The following is a 22,518-nucleotide window of genomic DNA, read 5'->3' on the forward strand; positions in this document are numbered from 1 at the left end:
AAAGGGAGACGCTCAAGTCAGAGACATAAGAGAAAAGGTCGACGCACGTTCCATTGACTGCATGGAGAGCTTCCGGGTTCAGAACCAAAGCCAGATAACAACTTCAGAATAAGAGTTCTCGAATTAAATCGTTGCTGTGTGATTATGCCGTTGTGATAGCCATGAAGGATGGCATGAAAGGACTCTACGTACTTCCTCATTCGGGCCTTATTTTACGTGGGAAGAAATGCAAACCTTTTAAAGCGTAACGCATATGTGTGTAATTCAGTGGAGCACAAGCTTTCCGTAAGCAACTGAATTTGGGCTGGAAGGGTGCCTCTGCGGGGGGTAAGTTAAGTAGAATGAATTCCTCTGACCTGCAATATTAATGATGGGTTACATTATGGGGCTGTTGTGGGCCACTCTCAGCCACAATACCCGCCCCAACGTACAGTATAGGAAGAACGGCAGGACAATTAACAAAAGAAAGAAAAATCAGAAATAAGACCCAGAAGTGAATGGAATGTTGTCCTTGCCGCTACTTTTCCATGGGGAGGGGCGCTGTCGTCCTTGTTACATCTGCCTTCGTATGCACTTGATTTCTTCAATGGTTTTTTCTGTGGAAACGGGGTCTACAAGAAACCAGGAAGTTACTTTAGTTTAGTGACTTCGCATCTTTTCGAGCTTTTCCTTCTATCTCTATGGTAAACGAAGGCTCTGGGACTGGATGCGGAGGCGGAAAAGAGAGTAGGCGGCGCTCGGGGTGGTCACCGGAAGGCGGCAGACGCTCGGGTCAGGTCTCGCTGGCTTTCTGTGGCTTTGGTCGGGGCTGGGCTCCCCGTCAGGGGAATGACTTTGACCGGCGCCTCCTTGAGGTCCTGCCGTAGCCGAATGAGGGCGGCGGCGACTGTGAGTGTCACCCGGGCTCGGGTCTTCAGTCGCCCTCCCCGTGCCCGTCAGTCTTGTCGCACATTGCCCAGGTGGTGGCTCCCCGCCCGCTCGCGGTGCTCTCCTCGCTCCTGATTTTCTTTACACCTCGCCTTCTGGCGCCAGGCCTGCCCTGCCTCAGTTTCCCACCGTTCGTTCGTCGACTCGGGAATTTTGCTCGAAAGGGAGGGTGAAAGGGCCACTTATCTTTTAAGAGGAAGAGAAACTTCTCACCGGAAACAACAAGCGGGTAATAACAGCCTCTAGTTCTCTGGGTCTTAAGGTAGCTCTGCTTCTTTTCTCTGCAGAAAGTCTTGCGGCACCTTTTACTATGCCATAAGCTTTTATGGGCCAGATCCACATCATCATGTGCATGAAGTTTTGTTGCCCTCAGCTGCCAGAGAGATAGAGACATGACTAGAGAGAGATGCTATAAAAATGTGTTATCAAGCATTATCAGCTGTTGTGAATGGGTCGTTGTTTCTCACCTTCTGTCTTAGCAGAGTGGCATTGCTTCCTCTTGCATTTCGTGGCCTGTTGGCACTACTTTTTATAATCTTTGTCCTTCCCAGCATCTTTATGAGAGGAGTGGAATTTGCACCTTCAGTTAATAAAACCTGCCCTAATAATGTTAACATAAACCTGGAAGGAAAATGTGTCTGAGAAAGGAGAACTTGATAAAGAAAACCATAAAACATTGTAACTACAGTATGCTTGCAACAAACCAGATGCAAGTGTGCATTAGTAAAAGCCAGATAAAGAGAAAATGCCACCAACAAAAGGCTATAGAGGTATCTCGTTCACAATAAAGTCACTTTTCATTTTCTGGACCCATTTAAAAACCCACTTCAAACAGCCCAACATTGCACTACAAAGTGTTTTATTCACGAAAGACTTAGATTATAAACATTTTCTGTGCTACATTGGATGGGAGCCTTTATGATGGAATGTTACCTTATCCCCAAAAACAAGAAGAAAAGGAACACATAGAAAACTAGCATATTGGAAGAAACTGAAGCTAGAATCCATTTTCCAAACATGCAGATGTTCTAGGTGCAGATAAAACAAATTATATGAAGATGCATTCCATCATACAAGTTCTTGCCTGCAATCTGAAATGGTATATATGCGTCTGATCTACGTTTGCTACAGCTTGAGAGCTAAACCTAAACGAATTCTTAGAGATGCCAGGAATAAAACAACATTCAGCAAATGGCATCTTTTGGGGGAAAGCCATACATCTCTGGATGGGTGTTTCACTAAGGAAATGCTTTGGGGGGGTTACATTTTATTTTGAAGGAGTTATATGTCAGAATTGGGGGGGAGGGGAACTTCTGTTTTTTCAAGCTCACACAGCACAGTGATTTACAGATATTTTTTCCCACAGGAATTCTCAGCTCTGTTTCCAGCAAAGAGCTCAAGCTTCTGACTGTGGTATGTCCAAAGTACCAGTAAGACTTCAGTAAGGAGTGCAGTGCTTATGAAGTAAATAGAACTCTGTGCTGATCTCTTCATTCCATGGATCCTTTGGGTGCTCCTTCCCATTTTGTGGATATTGATGGTTTGCCAGGCTGGGCTGATCTTTATGAGGCAAACCAGTTGAAGTCCTCTCCAATTCCAGTTGAAGAAAACCAAGGTGATGCTTCCTCGCCCTTCCCATATAGGAAAGACATCAATTCAAAAATAATATTGTGGTAAGTTTGCACTTCATGCTTTTGAAATAATTATGTTCATTAACATAAAATCTTTAAGCTTTATGTGAACCAACAGTTTTTTTGTTTAAACTTTGGCTTATATTCACTAGTGTTTTTGACATCATTGACCATGATCTTAATTGCTTACAGAGCATGATCTTACAGATTTGGGTACAATAACTCCTTGATAAGGAAACAAGGAGGTGTAATTAGATTTTCCGATTAATTTAAAGAATTTCAGAACTTCATACGGTGATACTCTGTATTACATTTAAGATCAAAATTATTCTAGGAATAGGATTCCCTTATATAGGAAGCTGGAGATGGTTTACCTTCTAAAAATGATTTTTTAAAAGTCATGAAGTTTCATAAATGTTCACTATTTGTGGTGAAACTGTATTAAATGAATTAATACAGCTTTTTCTATCAATGTTATACATGAATGCTCTCTTGAATATAACCCAGTAGTATTACAAGCAGCCAAGTCCTAAGGTCCAGTTAAAATGGCTGCTGTTGGGGCTCTACTTCACTTGTGTAAGCTAGTAGTATCTTTTCTGCCTAGGTGCTTTCTGTTCTGTTCTTCATTCTGTGTAGCATCGGTGCACTGGTGCTGGGCTTATGTTGTGGGTCTGTTTGGGAGGGATATAGAGGTATCTTATGAGGGTGCATGATTTGGTAGTGGTTGTATTCTAGGTGCGTATGTAACAGACTTTATGCTATTTTTGTGACATTGCTACATTGCCAGCATCCATCTGAATAGCGATGATGTATTTTTCAGTCTGAGAAAATACTGTTGAAAAGCCTCTTTATAGAAATGTTCTGAAACACTGGCAGTAATGGAATCACATGGGCCAGACTTCCACATGAATTTCTGCTGATTAATCACACACTAAATCTTATTACCAGTGTGGTAATAGGTTTAACAGATAGTTACAAATTTGGGGGCATTAAAACTTCAAACTCTTTTGAAGACATGGTATGTGTTCAGATAATTATTTTGTCATTTCCCTTTGCACTGTTATAAACTTTTTCACTTGAAAGTATTGAAAATGAGAAGTGTCTGTCCTTCCATTGTATTCATATCCTCAAAAGTATAAATTGACATGTTACACCTCATGACTTCTGTGAACACTCACACACAGATTCATAGATATCAGTTGTTCCATTGTTAACTTATTTATGATTCGGAAGAAAACTGAGGAGCAGCATAAGAGTATAGCCATGTAGCAGTATCCATGTCCTTACTCTGAAAAGCTTCCTGCTTGCATTGTGCTTTTGTGTTCTGTACTGCTCACTGAATGGTAGTGATCTTTCCTCAGGAAGGGGGATGTAGCATTGCTGAACTGCACAGCCATAGTGAATACCAGCAATGAGTCTCTCACAGACAAGAATCCAGTGTCAGAAAGTATCTGCATGCTTGCGGGACCTGACCTGAGGGCTGAGTTACAGAAGCTCAAAGGTAATTATAGTAAAGTTCATCTGATCAACTTCCAAACTTTCAGCTGAACCAAAAAGGAACTGTTCCATGGTTTTAAAAGTTAGACAGGGTATATTATTCAATTCACAATAAAACCTCCATGTACAAATGTAAACAAACATAAATTATGCTATGAAATTATAATGTGTTTTGCATAATGACCGAGTTCCATACATGCGAGAGATGGGAGACAGAAAGCAAACAAGTATTTGGAGCAATGGTTTTTCTCTATTTTTAGAACAGAAAATATAGTCACTGATAAATGTTTTGGCTTTTTTTAAAAAATCCCACAAACATTACTAGATCAAGAAATTATATTTGCAGCGCAATTCTATACCAAGAGCTTATATGTAGAAAGCAACAAAATGAATGAACTATTAATAAACCGTGTCCACAATTGCTGTGTGCTTGGATGTATTTTCTTAAAATGACCATTAGCAATTTAGAAATGAATCAGCGACTAAAATAAATAAACAATACTCGCAGGAAGTCTTTTTCATAAAATATCACACAACGCTTGCTACAGTTTACTAAAATGGGCCAGCTTTACCATGGTTTATGAATTTGGCCTGTTTAGTTAAACCACAATTAACTACATTTTATTCAGGTTTTGATGAAACTAAGCTGTCAGTAATAAAAAATGGGACCCAGAGCTTCCAAATTCCCACACACCTGCACCAGTCAGGAAGTGTGTGAATTCAAGGCTTGCACAGTCATGTTCTCATAATACGAAACCATGGTTTATCATTATATCCAAATGAGGCTTCTCTACCCAGCTCTGCAAGCTGCTTTTTACTCTTCCCTGGGTTTAACAAGCATCTTGGATATAATATAGGAAGATACTATGTGTTCCCAAGCCAATCCAGGAGTATAACGGCTTATCTGCACTAAGCCTAAAATCCTTATGCTTCAATTGCTTTGATATTACCTGCCTCATCCTGTTTTGTTTTGTTTTAGGCTGTCGGACAGGGGAAGCAAAGTTGACAAAAGGATTTAACCTTGCTGCCCGTTTCATCATTCACACCGTGGGACCCAAATACAAAAATCGATACCGAACAGCAGCAGAAAGTTCCTTGTACAGCTGCTATCGCAACATTCTGCAACTTGCAAAGTAAGCATGTGTCTGCTTGTGACAGGCAAGTACCTTGGGAAAAACAGAGTGCATGCAAAATTTTGGAATGTGTAACTAATGCAAATTAACATGTGAGGTGTTGTCCATATGGCCTGTAAGAGGTGTGAAAATCGAAATGCTTAGCTTGGCTTACCATCTTGTCCCCATAAGATGGCCTGTGAAAATCCCATAGACAACTGGTTAACGTGGCTCTCTTTGCATACTGAACATACATTCTTCTTGTAGGTTCTGTACTTTAGGTTCTCCCCTTCCCATCTTCAAATATTAGCTGCTTTGTGCTGGGGGTAGACAATGAGGGGAACATGATGTATTGAAAAACCTGATACGGGTGAAAGAAAATCACTCCTCTATATATAATATAATCACAGCGGGAAGGGCAATTGAGGAGTAGCTCACAGAATAAAATATTTGCTTTCTCCATCTGACATTGTATAGGCACTTCATTTGCTAAAACAGATTTCTTACAGGTTTTGACTGCATTGCTAAACTACTTAGTACATTTCCTTATATTTCCTGAGAAGCCTTCTATCTTCTAATAACCTGATCACTCATTTTGTGTGTCATATACTTTAAAACCCAGATGTGGCTTGCAAACTTCCATGGTGCCTTCATGTGGATTTTGTGTTTGGGGTGGGTGGGGGTGAAAGTTCAACAGAGTGCAGCTCTTTGTTTTAGAAGAAAACAAAGGCCAGATTAAAGGATTTTATGGACCTTTTGAGACCTACTTTGGAGAACCAGCCGCAAGAACAAGCACTCACTGACAGGCTCCCTCTTGAATATCGAATGTCTGGAAATCTGTTTAAGATCAGATATTATGTTTCTTGTCCTAGGCAAGCTACTGGATGGTTAAATGTCTCACACCTAGAAATATGGTTTCGCATACAAAGTTGCACATTCAGGGGTATGGGACTTTCAATTTTACAGGTCTTTGGTTGCATGCCTAGGTCAGATATAGCACTGGATAATCTTGGCCTATGTTTAATAAGGGGTTAAAACACTTTTGGTTTGCTACAAATTCAGCTGGGACTTGTATGATCTGTTTATGCTCCTCGGGACAATAGAATAATGCCACAGGCATCTGCGCTGATTACTGGTGTGTATGATTCTCTTGAACTCCTTTCAAATGGTTCATTTGATTTCATTCTGTCATTTAGGACAGAATCTGTCAACTCCCTGGACTCTGTCTCTTTTGCCAAGGGACTGAAAATCTTAAGCTTCAGAATACTTAAGTTAAATGGGGGGGTGGGGGGAAACAGTCGGTTTAATTTTGAATGTCTCTTCCAAGTTCATAATCGTACACATTTTGGAAAAATTACTTTTTGTTTCCCTAAAACATATTTAATATTCTGTAGGTAATTTTAACAAATAATCTTTAATACTTCCTATTTTATTACTTTCCATCCCCAGTGATCAACATACTATATTTTTTAACATGATCCAGTCTTAACATCTTTTTGAATAATTCACCTTGCTCAATCTGACGCTAACCCTTCCTTGTGATTAGAAAACCGCAGCTTAAAACCTCACTGGCAAATGCAAAAACGATGATACTGGAAAGACTTAAACCTCCTTTGTTAGGAGTGATTACAATAGGTATTTGGGAGGGGGCATGAAAACTTCAGTAGCATCTTACCCTATCCTTAAAAGTTTTTTGAGACCAAAATCTATCCGCAGTATGAAACCACAAAGGTAGAAATCTGGATAATCATGTTAGTCACTGACACTTTCTCCATCCAGGATAGGCAATGATTAAGCCATCTTTGTGAATCCCTTTTACTGTTTGATTCTGCTGCAGAACTCTGCAGAAAAATTAACCTGCTATCTTTTGAATTACTCTGGTAATCATCACTGTTGTGCCACCATAACGAATGCAGCCTATTCATATACAGTAAACTGACATGATCCCGCTATGAAATAATTTGCATTGGTGTGCTCATGATGCTTGAACTTCATGTTATTTTTCTGGCTTCAGGGAGCAAGCAACGTCCTCAGTTGGATTCTGTGTGATAAATTCTGTGAAACGAGGTTACCCTTTAGTGGATGCCACCCACATAGCACTACGTAAGTAACCTTGAAAATGTCATTGTTGTTCATATAGCTTCATCTACATACATTGTGCTTTACTAAGAATGAGACAACAAGGCCCTGTCGCAAAAGGCTTACAATCTAGAAACACACACAGAGGAGACAGCAGGGGAAAGTAGTGGAAGTAGGATAGGTCGGGGAAGAATATGTAATTATTTCAGTCATACATAGTTACCGTAGAATATTGGAACAAGGGAGTTGTGCCAAAGGGCTTCATGGAAAAGATGTGTCAGTCTAAGCCACCTTGGTTCCTCTGTGCTGCAAAGCTTACGCTTAAGGCATCATAATGTGCAAAGTATAAGAATATGCAATTATCTTCTTGGTATGAAACTAGCTAGCTTTGTTACTAGGAATACAGACCATCTTTATATACAATTGGCAGGATACTTGTTTTGGCGCTAGTAGCTCTATATCATATAAGTACTGGCAATTGTTAAGCCATGTTTTTAAGAATGACTGGTGAATAGTGGAAAGCGTAGAATAGCTTCATTACATACCTAACTTCGAAGAGCATACTAGGAGCATGCATGGGCCCCAAGATTCACTTTTTAAACCCAAATGGAGACAATAGTCAAGAAATCAGAAGAAGGCTAGGACTGGGGAGGGCAGCTATGAGAACTAGAAACGGTCCTTAAATGCAAAGATATGTCACTGAACACCAAAGTCAGGATCATTCAGACCGTGGTATTCCCGATCTCTATGTATGGATGTGAAAGTTGGACAGTGAAAAAAGCGGATAAGAGAAAAATAAACTCATTTGAAATGTGGTGTTGGAGGAGAGCTTTGCACATACCATGGACTGCGAAAAAGACAAACAATTGGATGCTAGAACAAATTAAACCAGAACTGTCACTAGAAGCTAAAAAGATGAAACGGAGGTTATCATACTTTGGACACATAATGAGAAGACATGATTCACTAGGAAAGACCATAATGCTGGGGAAAACAGAAGGGAGTAGAAAAAGAGGAAGGCCAAACAAGAGATGGATTGATTCCATAAAGGAAGCCACAGACCTGAACTTACAAGATCTGAACAGGGTCATTCATGACAGATGCTGTTGGAGGTCACTGATTCATAGGGTCACCATAAGTCGTAATCGACCTGAAGGCACATAACAACAACAAACTTTTTAAAAAATCCAGTCTGTGTTGGAGTCATACTGGCACTCTCTAATTTGGCTCCTGAGCTGCTCTGCATAAACAAATGGAGAATCTAAAACTATTTATAATTTTTCCCCTTTTGGCCAAAGTGGATGAAATTTACAGGTACAGGAACCCCTTCAGAGTAGATTAACCCTTCCAAATTGCAGAAAAATAGGTCTAGGATTTTGTGTGTGTGGAGGCAGTCAAAGGGATTCACTCTCCCCCATCATTTTTCTGGAAGGGGATAGGGGTTTGTCTCTTGCACTTTCTTACCTTAAAATAATTAAGAAATGGACAAGTAGAGTATTTTGTTTCTTGCTTGCACATTTTAAAAAAGTTGCAACTTCACACTAGCCTTAGTTTCCTATGTCCTCTGATAGGCTACAGGCTTCCAGTATAGACCTTATAATGTGATGCTATCCAGAACGCTGTCTACAGTGTTCTGAAGAGCTCTTTTTTTTTTGTAAAAGCAGAGCAATGTAGAATTTTAAACAAAGCGTTTAACTTAAAGCACAGCAGTGGCGGGTTTTTTTTCAACAAAGAACAATCTAGAGCTCTTTAGTGTTCCACAGGCAACATTTGGACATTTTCCTTCTTACAGAGCAGGGATGGGAAACCTGCAACACATAGGCCAAATTTGGCTGACAAAGCCATTTTCCCCAAATCACACCCACTTGCCCATCCCCGAAGTCACAGGTGACATCCACTGTGGAACAGAGACATAGCTTCCATCCCTTTAAAGTCTGCAAGTGGTTTGTATTGCAGGTGTTTGCAGACTTTGAAGGTGAGTCGCTTTCAAGCCTGATGTCATAATGATGTTGGATGGTAAGTGGGCAACCCCACCCATCTGTCAAAGGTGGTCCATAGGGGGTTAGAGAAGGATCCCTGAATTAGAGAAACAGGCATATACAAAAACACAGCTATTCTATACAAAAAAGTACAGAAAACCAAAGCCATAGAGCATTCTGTGGCTTTCAAGGGAGCCTTATTCAATTTGAGGGAGTTCACTGCATCGTGCTTTGACTTGAGATGGGGAAGACCCCCAGATCATCCAAATTTGCCTAGTTATTGGCCTCCCCACAAAGCTGATGCACATCCCTACAGTATGCTATATAAGGCCATTTCAGTTACTAAAATCAAGATAAAATACTTGCACAGCAAGTTTCAGCCATGCCAAAGCATGGTTTGAGCTTCTAAACACATAGGCAAACTGTGATTTTACAGTTGCTTGCCAGCATCCATTGTTGAAATGCTCTGCAATCCAGTTTCTAATGCAGGTATTTCTGGAGGCAAATGAAAGGTTGAAACGATAGCTTGTCCATTCAAACCTCCTTAACAGTAGTTTGGGGGTAATGTCTGAATTGAGCCAATGAGGAGCTCTGCTTTTCCAAAATAAGTTACAAACCTAAATCTAATACTTAACATGTATTATAGGGAAGGTTTTTTTGTAGTGGCAGATAGTTTTCAAACAGTGTTTAATGTGGTGTGTCAAGGCCACAGTCTGTATCCTTTATGTCAGTGAGTTATATGCTTGCAGAGCTAGAGAAATAGAGGACCTTCTACGTTATTTTGACCTTCCTCTTTCAAGCCTTTTAAGTAGAGACCTTATCCTAGTCTTCATCTGTGTTGGAATTGCTTTTTAATGTTTTTAAACCTTTTTTTTAAAGGTTTTTAAAGATGTTTTTAATGGTGGTTTTGTTTTAATATATTTTAAAGTTTGTTTTAATAATGTGTTACAGTGTTTTTAGTGCTTTTGTTTGCCGCCTTGGGCTCCTACTAGGAGAAAGGGTGGGAAATAAATAAATAAATAAATAAATTGCATGCTTGTTTATGACAGCCTGCACATTATCACTGTGCCATCAATACATTCTAGCCAGCCAAGTCAGGGCTTTCTTCTCACTCTGCCTTCCTCCCTACGCCAGCTCTCCATCCAGGCAAGCAAGAAACATTGTCACAGTTCAAGAACACATTCCAGCCAGGGAAAAGCACTCAAAAGTGAGTGCGGAGGAGGGCTGATGAGCCATGTGGTCTGGACGATGAGAATGGTCTGGTACAAAATACTGAGGGCCAGACAGAGAGGCCTGGATGGCTGCGTTTCACTTCCATGCCTGATGTTCCCCACCCCATGTGATAACAGTGCCAACCAGCTATCATCATTTTCTGGTGCTACTGCTGTTGGTCTATAACTGTTTATTAGTTAGGTGTCCCCACTTGTTCCACAGTGTTCTGCTATCTAGGACATCTTTAGTACAAGTACTACTCTAAGAAATAAGAATCTATGCAAAGAATAAGCTTGTGTATACTTAATTTTAAAATAAAAATATAGCATTCCCAGAAGGACAGATATTAATCCTTGCATAAAACAGCCAGTGTGGTGCTGTACTGAAGTAGCCCCAGAAAGATGGTGGTGTTTGCTTGAACTGCCCATCCCCGTTCAGAACATATTTTCTGAAGGGGGGGGTAAATTACCATCTTCTGATTGCAGAGGCCCCTCCTCTTTCCCTGTCCCATCTCCCTGACACAGAGTTGCAGCCAGCTGTCTTTACAGTGAAATGTGAGCTGCCTATTCAATAAAGAGAAAATAGTTCTAAAATTGTACAACAACCCTTGTGGTGAAGTCAAATTAAGCAAAGAGGCATATAGGTCTTTCAACCAAGAGGCCTGTAGCACTAAATGCCGTGGCTGCCTGTTTTGGTATGCGCTGGGAAAGGCATGAATTGAGACTGAGAAAAAGAAATCTGACCCAAAACTTGAATTGTCAGGAAACCCAGCCACCTCTCTGCACATATGATCAACCAGGACAGATGAGGTTTACGAACACAGAGCTCTAAAGAACACCGCTAAGGGCACCATATGCAGTAATTTCTATAACGCATTGAGAAAGATACCACATGTGTTTCTGTTGTGTACGGACTTCATCATGTGGACGAATGAAGGCATTCACCTCTGGAGCAGCTTTCCAAATGGAGAAAACAATGGCATGGAGAAGGACTGTCCTATATTTTGCTTCTACATGGGTGTCTGTTTCTTATTTTGCTGACTGTGTATGTTGTCCCGTCCCCTCACAGGAACTGTCCGCCGATTTTTAGAGATACATGGGGAAACCCTTGAAAAGGTGGTGTTTGCAGTGTCTGAACTTGAAAAGGTTTGTAAATTATTCTGTTCATGTAAGCATTGCTCTGCAACTGAACTCTCTCAGCCCCAAAACCTACATGCCTTGAACTCTATTTGCTGTTCTCATCTCCATTGATTTTATTAACTGCTCTTCGAAAGGTGCACAATAAACTTGAGTTCAAGGCCTTCCCATTCTTGTTTCTTCAGTCATGTATACTCCCAAATTTCAGTTTCACAATTAGTCTAAATAGCCCCAGTCTCATCTGTAAACCAAAAATAGAATGTACATGTAGAAAGTACAAATATTTAAAGTTACTCTGTGTGGTTGCCAGGACCCGTCCCCTCCCACAAGGCCATGCTTCTGAAATACAGCAAGCAGCCCTTGAAGTTGGTCTGGAAGCTGCAGCTGGTGCAAAATGCGGCAGCGAGACTGCTCACTGGAGCAGGGTATCGCCAACATGTCACCCGGCTGCTGAAAGAATTGCACTGGCTGCCGATTTGCTATCGGGCCAAGTTCAAGGTTCTAGTTTTGGTGTACAAAGCCCTATACAGCTTGGGACCAGGATACCTGAAAGGCCGTCTTATCCCTTATATGCCAAGTCAATCACTGCGCTCTGCAGGTGAGGGCCTCCTGCAGATACCATCTTATCAGGAGGTTGGTTCTGCACAACATAGGAAACGGATCTTTAGTGTGGCAGCACCTACCCTGTGGAATTCCCTCCCTGTGAATATTAGGCAGCCGCCATCTCTGCTATCTTTTCGGCGCCTTTTGAAGACTTTCCTCTCTCAACAAGTCTTTTAAGTTGAGACCTATCCCAGTCTGCATCTGTGTCAGAATTGTTTAATATGTTTTAATAATGTTTTTAACCCTTTTTTAAGGTTGTTTTCTAAAATGTTTTTAATGCTGTTTTGTTTTAATGTATTTTAAGATCTGTTTTTATGATGTTTTAAAGTGTTTTAGTGCTTTGTTTGCCACCCTGGGCTCCTGCTGGGAGGAAGGGCGGGATACAAATTAAATAAATAATAATAATAAAGTCAGGGAAGTTCCCTTGCAAGCTCCAGTGCTGGAGCTGAATAGGTCTGTGCTTCTGAGGTGGTCTTTGTGCCTTAGAACCAGAGACACAAATCTGCATTCTACACTTCACCTTGAAGCTAGAAAGGGAGATGAGGGCTTGCGGTACTGTGCTTCCAAGGCACTTTGGACTGGGAAGAGTGAAGGGCTGGGGACCATCCCTGCTGAGCATCTCCAAAACACAGCACAACTACTCAAGGCTGGGGGGAACCTTGGGGCTCCTTGTACTTTCCAGAGTGCAACAGAATACTTGCAGAACTGTGGTCTTGACCATGTGCAAAATGTTAATGCCGAAGAAAGGGGTGCAGAACCTGTAGCTCTCCAGATGTTGTTAGACCCCAGCTTCCATCAGCCCCACAGTTTCCTGGCACTAGGGCGTGAACATGGGATGGAATATGCGAATGGGTTTATTGTTGCTTTAAACTTGTATCAAAATGTATTCTTTGGATCTTAACAATTCTGTGTATGTCAAAAGTTGAAAGAAAGATTATGAACACTGCTAAACGCATTAAAACTTAGCTCCACATACAGAAGAACTGTAAACCTTGACTTAACTGGTCATTGTGGTGTTGTCATGATCAATATGCTATATGGAAAAAAAAATCTGGGCACTACATGATCTTTGTGGCCTGTCGTGGTTCTAACCTGCCTTGAAATCTGGAAATCTAAAGCATCCTCAAACTTTTCCTTTTTTCAGGATACTTACCAGAGGTTGCTGCCTCTGTATTTCCCAAGGTCACTAAAGGAGGAGAAACAGTCCTTGCCTTTCCTTCCAGCTGATATTGGCAATGCTGAAGGGGAGCCAGTAGTGCCAGAGCGTCAGATCAGAATTAGTGAAAAGCCAGGTGTTTCAGAGGGTGAGTCTGCAGAATGTGTCAAGAGAGTCTAAATATTATCTACAGAACAAATGTACTGGGGGAGAAAGGTATTCAAAATCTTTCTGCTTTTCAAATTGTAACTGGAATGGATGAGAACAAAGTCAAGCAAATGAATTGTTGAGGGAGCTGGGATGTGAGAGGATTAGCTCCTGCCCTTTGACCCTGTGTTGGCTTTTCATGCCTGGTAGCAAATCCTCTGTGGCTCTGAATTTGAATAATTGTATAAAATACTTAAAAGATTTCAGATCTGCACATTCTTCAGAAAAAAATATGAAAATACAAGATACTGTTACTATTTCTCCATAATGGCAGACCCAGTCATTTCCCCCACAGACGAGGGCATCCTGTGAAAGGTGACTCCTCCTATCAATCTTCAAAGTCACAGCTTGTCTGAATTTTCTCTCCTTGCTAGTATAGGGAATCCCTTTCCAGTTTTCCTCTTGTCTTTGTCAAGAGAGCTGGATTTTTTGTGGAGGGGAGGGGGCTCTATAAGTCAGGCCCCTGACTTCTGTTCATCTTTTTCTCTCTTCCCCCTACCATCGAGGGCCATCTGGCTTCTATGCCAGGGGTCACCAACCTTTTTGGACCAGAGGGCACGTTTCGAACTTTGAGAAAGCACTGGGTGTACCAGTCACAAAATGGCTGCCGTGGGGGGCCTTGGCATAACACAAGATTAGACAGTAATCATGGAGAAGTTTTTCCCATAATTGTATTTCCATACGAGAAAAGGGTTGGCCTGTGAAATAATAATAATAATAAACTTTATTTCTACCCCACCCTTTTTCCAATAGGACTCAGAGCGGCTTACAACTAAAAACAGCACCAATTAAAACATACAAAGTATACTATTAAAAAAGAATTAAACTATGAGAAAAATTAAAACCATAAAATATAGGTTAAAAACAGCGGACAATTTAAAATAATAAAATCATATAATGTAGTCACCAAACCTATGACGCTTAATCCTGGTCGTTCTCTATCCCAAATGCCCGTTGAAATAAAACAATCTTTACTTGTTGCCGGAAAGATGGCAAGGAGGGAGCTGATCGCACCTCACTCGGAAGGGAGTTCCACAGCCTGATATTGCCTTGCTTTGGTGGATGACTTCTCCATGGAATGGACCATGTCTCTGGGTTGGGTCTTGGGGACATAGTATTGCTATGTTTCCAGTCCTATCTGAAGGCCAAGGTTCAGATGGTGATGCTGGCGGACTTCTGTTCCATCCTGTTGCCATTGACCTTTGGGGTGCCTACAGGTTCCATCTTGTTCCCCCATTCTTTTTAACATCAACATCTACATAATAGTACTGTTACCAAGTACTGACTTAAGACTTCAGAGATTGTCCTCCTACCTTCAAGTAAGGACACTCACGTATCCAATGTTCTGTTTTGGCCCTGTACAATTCTGCCAGTCAATATATGTGTTGCTTGCAAGATTGTGAACTCTGAGTGCCAAACATAACTTCACCTACTCTGCTTCTTTTGCAGAAAGAGATACTGCTAAATTCTAACGTGCTGCTGTACACATGCCCCATTGTTTTCTTGTACTGGACTTGTGTTGTGGCTCTATCAGCAAGAGTTTCTTCATTATTCTTGCACACCTTTTGCAGATAATTCTGATGAGGAAGGACTAGAAGCAGATTTGTCATTTATTGGCTCCCATGCTTTTGCCCGCATGGAGGGAGATGTTGATAAACAGAGGCGTCTCATCCTGCAAGGACAGCTTTCAGAGGCCACACTACAGAAGCAACATCAGCGAAAGTAAGTCTATTACAAATGAGCACTTGTATTAGTGGTTCATTGGGATTCAGACTTCAGTGCTATATGCTTGGGAACTACTCTGTTATGCATATTGACCATTACATGGTGTTGTGTTGTAGCAGATTTTTAAAATGCATGAGGAATATTCTAGCATACTTGAGTCTTTAGGCACACATTCCGTGCTTGACATGGAAGGATAGGAGCTTAGCCACTTATTCTTGTTTAATTATTTCCAATGTAATCATTTACTGTTTCTTTGCATTTTCCTCTGGAGTTATGACAGTATAACATGTGAGAAATATAGCAGGTTAACAATGCAATATGTCTGTGGTTCTGATACCATATGTGGCTACTTCCTAGTTACAATCGCTGGCTTTGTCGGGCAAGAGCTGAAGACCTGTCTGATATTGCTTCCCTTAAAGCTTTATACCAAACTGGTGAGTCCAAGGTCCCAAATCCTAATTGCTTCTTAAGTTCTTCTTGTGATGAAGAGTGTGCTAATGAAAGGAGTCTTCCACATCTTAATACTACACAGTGTAGTGCTAACTAGCCTGTGAAAATTACCTTTAATTTTTATATCTGCCTTGTCAGTGCATACGGTGTTAAATAAATGTACATATTCAAAGAAAAATAGTGCAAGAACTTCACAAGTAAAGAACATGAAGGACTTTAATAGCTTGGGGGGGTGAGTGAGAGAGAGAGGAGAGAGGGAGAGGGAGGGAGGGGCACTTCCTCTTTGAATCCTGTGCAGTCTCAGACAATTCTGGTCCTTGAAACAATGCCCTGTGAAGTAAAACATAATGTGTAATTGAATTACATAAAGCCATGTCAGTTTTTAGGCTGGAGTTTATTTCTGCTTGTAGAGGTGGGGTGTTTTAAATTAACCTTTAAAAGTTTCTAATGTTGATTCTGTTTGTAGGTGTTGATAACTGTGGTCGCACAGTAATGGCAGTGGTTGGAAGAAATATTCCTGTAACTCTTATAGACATGGAGAAGGTGAGATCCTGACAAACATAAAAACTGTTAGTGATTAAATAGAAAATTTCTGTTTGAATCCAGAGGTGTTTTTTAACACATTTTATCCTGGTCTTCAATGCTGAGACCATTTCCAGAGCAGATAATTAAAATCAATTTAAAACATACCAACACTAATATCCTGAATTGGCTCCAGTAACAGCCCAGGAGCCAGTGGTGCAATTGTTTAAGCACAGGAAATACATTCCCATCACTGGTCCCACTTAGCAGTCATATTCTGGACTAACTGCAGCTTCCAGACCCTCTTCAAAGGCAGCCACATACACAGGGCATTACAACAGTCTAGTCATTTTCTATGTATTCAGACCTGTGACCCAGACTCTAGTCCAAACATGCATCTGCTGATCCAGTTCTTAATCTTTTATCATTTGTATGGTCACCTCTCACCATGCAGCTACTGCTTAACAGACTTGCAACTTAGTGACAGTACAGGGCCTCAAAGCTTGGCAGTTGCACCCTTGACATCACAGGTCATGGAAATCTTTTTCCAAAGCACAAAGCGTAACAGTCTTACGCACAGTGTTTCTCCACAGGTAGTGACTATCCCAAGACTACCCAATGGCCTTCACAGCTTAGGGACCAGGTCTACTGCTTTGTTCATGATACCTCATGACTCTGGATTTGTGAGCTTTCCACTTGTTTGGGTGACAAATGAAAGGCATCTTTTGCTGGAGGAGAATTTATTGTAAAGCATTCCCTTTTTATTTCTTAAGAAAAACTGTTCTCAAATATAAACGCCAAACATTTTAAAAGTCTGAACGAGCTTTTTTTCCTTCAACCCCTTGCTGCGCTGCTTTTAGAGTAATACAAAGATGGCTGCTGCAATTCTCTACTGCAATAGTGCATCTGACACTTTCGACTTCTCTCTTTCTCAGGCTCTCTTGTACTTCATCCATGTGATGGACCACATTGTAATGAAGGAGTATGTCATTGTGTATTTCCATACTCTCACTAATATGTACAATCACCTAGATTCAGACTTCCTAAAAAAACTCTCTGACATTGTTGATGTCAAGTAAGTATAAATTGGCATACCTTAAAGCCTTCTCTTATTTCTCCTTTGAACCAAAACACTTCACAAAGAATTGACTTTAAAAGAGAATGGGGTGTAGATAGGGGTGTTTAATGAGTAGCAAACCAGGATGATTGGTTTGGTGACTTACTGTGAACCAGAACTATGAAAACCAAAGTAGATTTGTTTGCAGTACTGGAAATTTCGTTTCAGAATATGTCTAGCCATTCATGTGATACACTTACACAGCACCTTTGGCTGCTAGAATAAGCCATCTGATTTTGTGAAAAATACATGCTTGGTGAATTTAGCTGTCTTGAGACTATTCATTTTCTGTGTAGAGCTTTACCACAGAGAAGGTATTAAAGCAAGACCTGAATAATTTTAAGACTTGGAACAAGTCTTGTATACTAGGGGATGCACCATGCTTGCTTTACTTGCCAGCCCCCCTCCCTTTACACATTGCCAAAGCCAACCCCTCTCCATTTCTAGGTTCCCAAAGCCACCCTACCTCCTCACTTTACAGGTCACCAAAACCACCCACTTTTCCTTTTATGCCTACCTGCCTGTCTCCCTCCTCTGCTGGCCCAGCAGCTCCTAGAAGTCTGCCGTTGCTCTGTAGTTTGCAGCACCATCTCCTGGCAGCCAAGCAAACTGCTGCATGATGACATTCTTAGGAAATGGATCAGATTGCCTGTCTGATTTCTGCAAATGCTTAAACTTGAGGAGTTTAATGCTCTTTTTGTTAACCCAGATACAAAAGAAATCTGAAGGCCTTGTACTTCGTCCATCCAACATTTCGTTCAAAGGTGAAGTGTCCTTTCTCAAGGTGGAAAATGTACATTTTTGGTTGTAGTGAATGTGTGGGATACCAAAATTTGGGCAGTATCGGTTAGGTTATGGTTTGTACAAACCCTGGTGCATATTTCTTTAATAATGTGAACTGACTATTTCCATAACAAGAATCGGTACCCCAGTCATTTGGATTAGGTGACTATTGCAGCACTTTCAAGCAATCCTTGAATAAGTAGTTTCTCATCTAAGCCATTTAGATACACAGTATTTCTTAGTATTCTGTCTTGTCTTTTCTTCTTACCATTATGTTTAATAACATTTATTACTCGGCTAATATGACATTATCATGGTTTGAAGTCTGGACATATAGGTGATTTAGGCTGCAATCCAGTAAACGCTTACCTGGAAGTAAGTCCCATTGAACACAATGGAACTTACTTCTGGGTAAACATGTATTGGATTGTAGCCTTAGAGAATTTTATAGAACAAGTACCACCTTTCAGTTTTACAAACAACCACTAGTTGATATCCATGGAATCCCACAGCCTACAGATTCTTAACTTGGGAGGAGGGTAATGCCAGATGAACTCCAGACACCAGTAGGAGAACTTCAGCCTGATTTCTTCCTTGATGCCATATGGCTCAAAGCATGTAGCCTAAGGCAAGCAACTAGGCAAGTAGGAGACAATGCATTAGGTACTGAAAGAAAACACACACAGACACCGAGAATCTAATTGAGAATCTTTTATTTCAGCATAGAAGGAAGGAATTGGAGAGAGATGAAGCAGGATACAGTATAAAATAAGTAGGCTAAGTTCTACATAACCTACCTACGCTGCATAACAATAAAGCTAAGTTTCCCAGAAACTTAGATGGAAAATAGTATAGGTCTTCACAGATGTCAAGAAGAATAGTCAAACCAACTCACCGTTCTGTGTAACTGGGAGTACTGATTGTCAGGCAGAAGCTGTTCCTACGATAAAGCATTGGCCCAGGGGATAAAAACCTCACGTATGCAGGTGATTAGCATTTTCTATTATAGGAAGAAAAGTCGAGGATTGAGATATTTCATTTCTGCCTCTACTAGACAGAATTTGTGTATTTGGGGGAGATGCTTTTTACATGACATCACCTTCAGTTTAACCTCTTACATCCTCATAACCTATTATACTATAACCTAACATAACTACATTCATCACATTCATTCTTCTCTTCCTCTCATTTGGCTTCCCCTCTTTTCCTGGTTGTCTTTTTTAAATTGCACTCACCTTGGGGGAGAAAGACCTATATATTTTTGCCTATAAAACTCACATGCAAGATGTATACTGATGGTGTTGTATAAATAATAAGGCTTTGGATAAGCTACAGACGTAACGACTAACCTGGATTGGGATGACATATATCAGCACAGTATTAACCCTAGACAGATCACTGTTTAGGAATGCTATTGAGAGTGGGGTATGGCCAGAGTGTGTGAGAGAGAGTGATGGAGTATGATGAGAATTAAATAGAAGTTTGGTATGTCACTAGACATACACTGCATAGTTCTTGAAATGGGTCCACATAGCACTGATAGGTTGCATCTTGCATGTAGTGGTTTTAGAGAACACTAGTTTAGCAGTGTTATATAACTATCTAATTTTTATGTGTACATCTACTTTGTCAGCTGAAAGGAATTACTAGATAGTTAAGATTGGGATCTAGATAGTTATTGGTAGTTCAAGGCTTTGTGTTAACATTATTTTCCACTCTTGTCTATTAGGTTTCAACATGGTTTTTCACAACCTTTACTGTCTCGGGACTAAAGGACAAAATCCACTATGTGGAAAGCCTCCAACAGTTGTTCACAGCTATTCTCCCTGAACAAATCGACTTCCCCCCATTTGTTCTTGAATATGATACCAGGGTAGGTGGCTTCAGGGACTGAATGTCTAATCCTTTTTCATGTTTGTATCTAAGCAGCTTCATACAGCAGACTGACAAAAGCTTTCCTTCCCTCTGCTCGAAAAAATATATGGGGGATTGCTTTGGAAACAGACAGGACTTTGAACCATAAAAGGATTGGATATAGAAGCATTTTCTGTAGCCAAAAAAAGGCTTCTTCCATATTATCATGGGACAACTACACTAACTAAAATGCATATTGTTGTAGTCCATCTTAATGCCATTTTCCAAGAAATTCCACAGGCAGCAGCTGGTTTGTAGTACTGAAGCACAGAGGAATACTTACCATGAAATGTTTGAAATATGTAGTGCATAAATCATCTGGTGTTGAGTCCTCATGTTCAAAAGATTAATGAAAAGAGCATGATGTGAAGTGCATGGGGAGAAAAAAAAACACCTGATAGACATTGAGCAGATTATCATAAGGTGAATGTCCTCTAAAAGCCTAGCTTCTACACCAGGAGGAAATCTGCCCCACTTTTAACTTGTTCCATCCTCTAGTTTTTCCTTCAAGTATGGCTAAACTAAGTTCTTGAGCTTCCTCATCCACAGTGCCATTACTGGTGCATCCCACGATTTCTGCAGTTCTGACATATTTAAACTTTTATGTGGGGAGTGTTTATCAGCTATTTGGGTCACCTTCAGCACAGTGCACTGTACTGTACTATTTGGTAGATCTGTTCAGAAGTTTTTTCTTACTAATGGCAGGGGAACATGCTTAGTTGAGTGACTCTTCCTATGCACTTTAAGAGAGGACTTCCAGAGATACCTAGAACCTCCATTGGATCTGGAGGAGTCCTCTCTGTTGATTATTGCCTCCACTAAGAGAGCAGAGGCTCCTCTGCTCTGAGTAGTACAGACAAGAAGAGGCCTTTTTGAAAATGTGGGTCCATTTGAAGCCGCACTTTCCAAAACATTGAAGAGCAAAACGTAGCCTCTGCCACACAGGAGTAGAGAGAGAACAGTGCTTTGAAAATACGGATCCAAGCAGACCCACATTTTTAAAAGGTCTCCCTGTGCATGTGTTAGTGAGATATGTGTGCTGCAGACAGTGTGACCATCAAGATTTTGTGGAGAAACTGTTTTGGTGGCATTCATTTTAAGAGACAGTGGGGTGACTCTGGCCCTGCTGTTGACATGTGCTCTTCCACAACTTTTCTTGGAGGAAATGTGGCCCTTGAGGAGGGAAAGGTTGCCCACTCATGAGGCAGAGGCTGAAGGAGTTGGGGGAAAGTTCTTCATTCAGAAAGATTTGAGAAATTTTTTTTAATACATATGTTTACTGTATCATTTCATCTGTCTCTCTTTTGCAGGAAAATGGAACGTATTATTCTTATCCATCTTCTCCAGACCTCTGACTCTGCAGCTCTGCCATTTCTGGTTTCTCAACCCCATTCGTGCTGCTTACCTTACATGCTGAGCTGACCGAATCTATTCACAGAGATCAGAGAGAGGGATTTCTTCCCCACCTCTGTTATTTTTTTACGATAAGATATTTGCAAGGGCACAAGCAATCAAAACTCTTTTGCAAATGAACTTGTGTTTTGAATCCATCCATCCTGTGGATAGGCATAGTTTTTTTTTTCTTGATATCAAGGATTTTTCCTCCCGTTAATGCTGTTTTCCAGGAGATCTCTGAACCAGGTTTTAATCTAATCTCTGCAAGTTCTTAGCTCTTCATTCAGTGCCCTATGTTAGACTGGCTTGGAAAAAAGATACAGTATCTGTTTAGCAGTGTTCTATGGTCTTTGCGCTTTGATCCACCTTCAGTGCTGATACATGTACAGAATTCCTTGTAGAAATTTCTGCACACACAGCAGAGTTCTGTTGTGAATCCTGCAGCTACCACAATGTTGAGCATGCTACATAGCTGGAATCTGACTTTTTTGTCTCTCTTGCTGGATGATGTGAGATGTAAGGGTGCTTCTGCTTTCCCACTAAATAATAAAATTAAAGGACATATCAGGAAAGGCTCCTGTAGTTCATACTACGTGTACACTTGTCTTAGGATGTATGGATAATGTTGATTACCATCTGGACTACATGTTCGGGTGTTAATAATTAAAATCTGTATCATTACAATAGAGAAAATCAATGCAGCTTTTGTGCAAAAATAAATTATTTTTAGTAGCCTCCTAGAATCTTTAACTTCTCTTGCAGAGCATTATAGCTTTCATAGTTTTCTTAGTTTTCAAATAGTGAATCCAATGATTCTTGTAATGCCTGCATGAGATCCTGGTTGTAAAAGACATGAAGGGGTATATGTGAACTGGGTGAATACAAATATCTTATGAGAATGGGTGAGGTGCTTTTAAGTCTGGAGCTGGACAAATGTAGCCCCTATCTTCAAAAATGGAAGTGGAGGGGTGGATACAGGAAACTACAGGCTAGTCAGCCTGATACCATTAGTGGGGAAAACTATAGTGGTCAGTCTGAGCTCATAGAAAAGATTGCATTAATAATTACTAGGA

The 22,518-nt window shown here is 40.6% G+C and overlaps 2 protein-coding genes across 4 annotated transcripts in view; one reads left to right on the forward strand and one right to left on the reverse strand.

The window, feature by feature from the left end:
- WDR3 (WD repeat domain 3) overlaps positions 1 to 1,072 on the reverse strand; it is a 56,403-nt gene extending 55,331 nt beyond the window's left edge. The window contains exon 1 of one of the 2 annotated variants that reach the window (XM_061637860.1): positions 516 to 1,072. The gene's annotated coding sequence lies outside the window, so the exon portion shown is untranslated. The other variant, XM_061637856.1, reaches the window with a different exon arrangement.
- Positions 17 to 22,177, forward strand: GDAP2 (ganglioside induced differentiation associated protein 2). 2 transcript variants are annotated; one of them, XM_061637878.1, is made up of 14 exons: positions 17 to 327; positions 2,294 to 2,600; positions 3,920 to 4,059; positions 5,035 to 5,188; positions 7,182 to 7,270; positions 11,506 to 11,582; positions 13,321 to 13,480; positions 15,111 to 15,261; positions 15,622 to 15,698; positions 16,181 to 16,257; positions 17,172 to 17,311; positions 18,063 to 18,117; positions 19,866 to 20,009; positions 21,361 to 22,177. In XM_061637878.1, exons 2-14 carry the CDS (start codon positions 2,425 to 2,427, stop codon positions 21,403 to 21,405), a joined length of 1,485 nt encoding a protein of 494 aa, XP_061493862.1. In that variant the 5' UTR covers positions 17 to 327; positions 2,294 to 2,424; the 3' UTR covers positions 21,406 to 22,177. The 2 variants fall into 2 exon arrangements, with proteins under 2 accessions (XP_061493862.1, XP_061493857.1); XM_061637873.1 differs by lacking the exon at positions 17 to 327 and adding an exon at positions 710 to 1,156.
- Positions 22,178 to 22,518: the final 341 nt, after the last annotated feature.

Source organism: Rhineura floridana, chromosome 1, assembly GCF_030035675.1.
Source record: "Rhineura floridana isolate rRhiFlo1 chromosome 1, rRhiFlo1.hap2, whole genome shotgun sequence".
In the NCBI taxonomy this organism is placed as follows: Eukaryota; Metazoa; Chordata; class Lepidosauria; order Squamata; family Rhineuridae; genus Rhineura; species Rhineura floridana.

Bases quoted from the DNA above. Each gene is read 5' to 3' on its own strand.
- GDAP2 (XM_061637878.1), top strand. From the start codon at position 2,425: ATGGATCCTTTGGGTGCTCCTTCCCATTTTGTGGATATTGATGGTTTG. The intron at 2,601-3,919 runs GTAAGTTTGCAC...ATCTTTCCTCAG, and splicing joins AATTCAAAAATAATATTGTG to GAAGGGGGATGTAGCATTGC. The intron at 18,118-19,865 runs GTGAAGTGTCCT...CTTGTCTATTAG, and splicing joins ATCCAACATTTCGTTCAAAG to GTTTCAACATGGTTTTTCAC.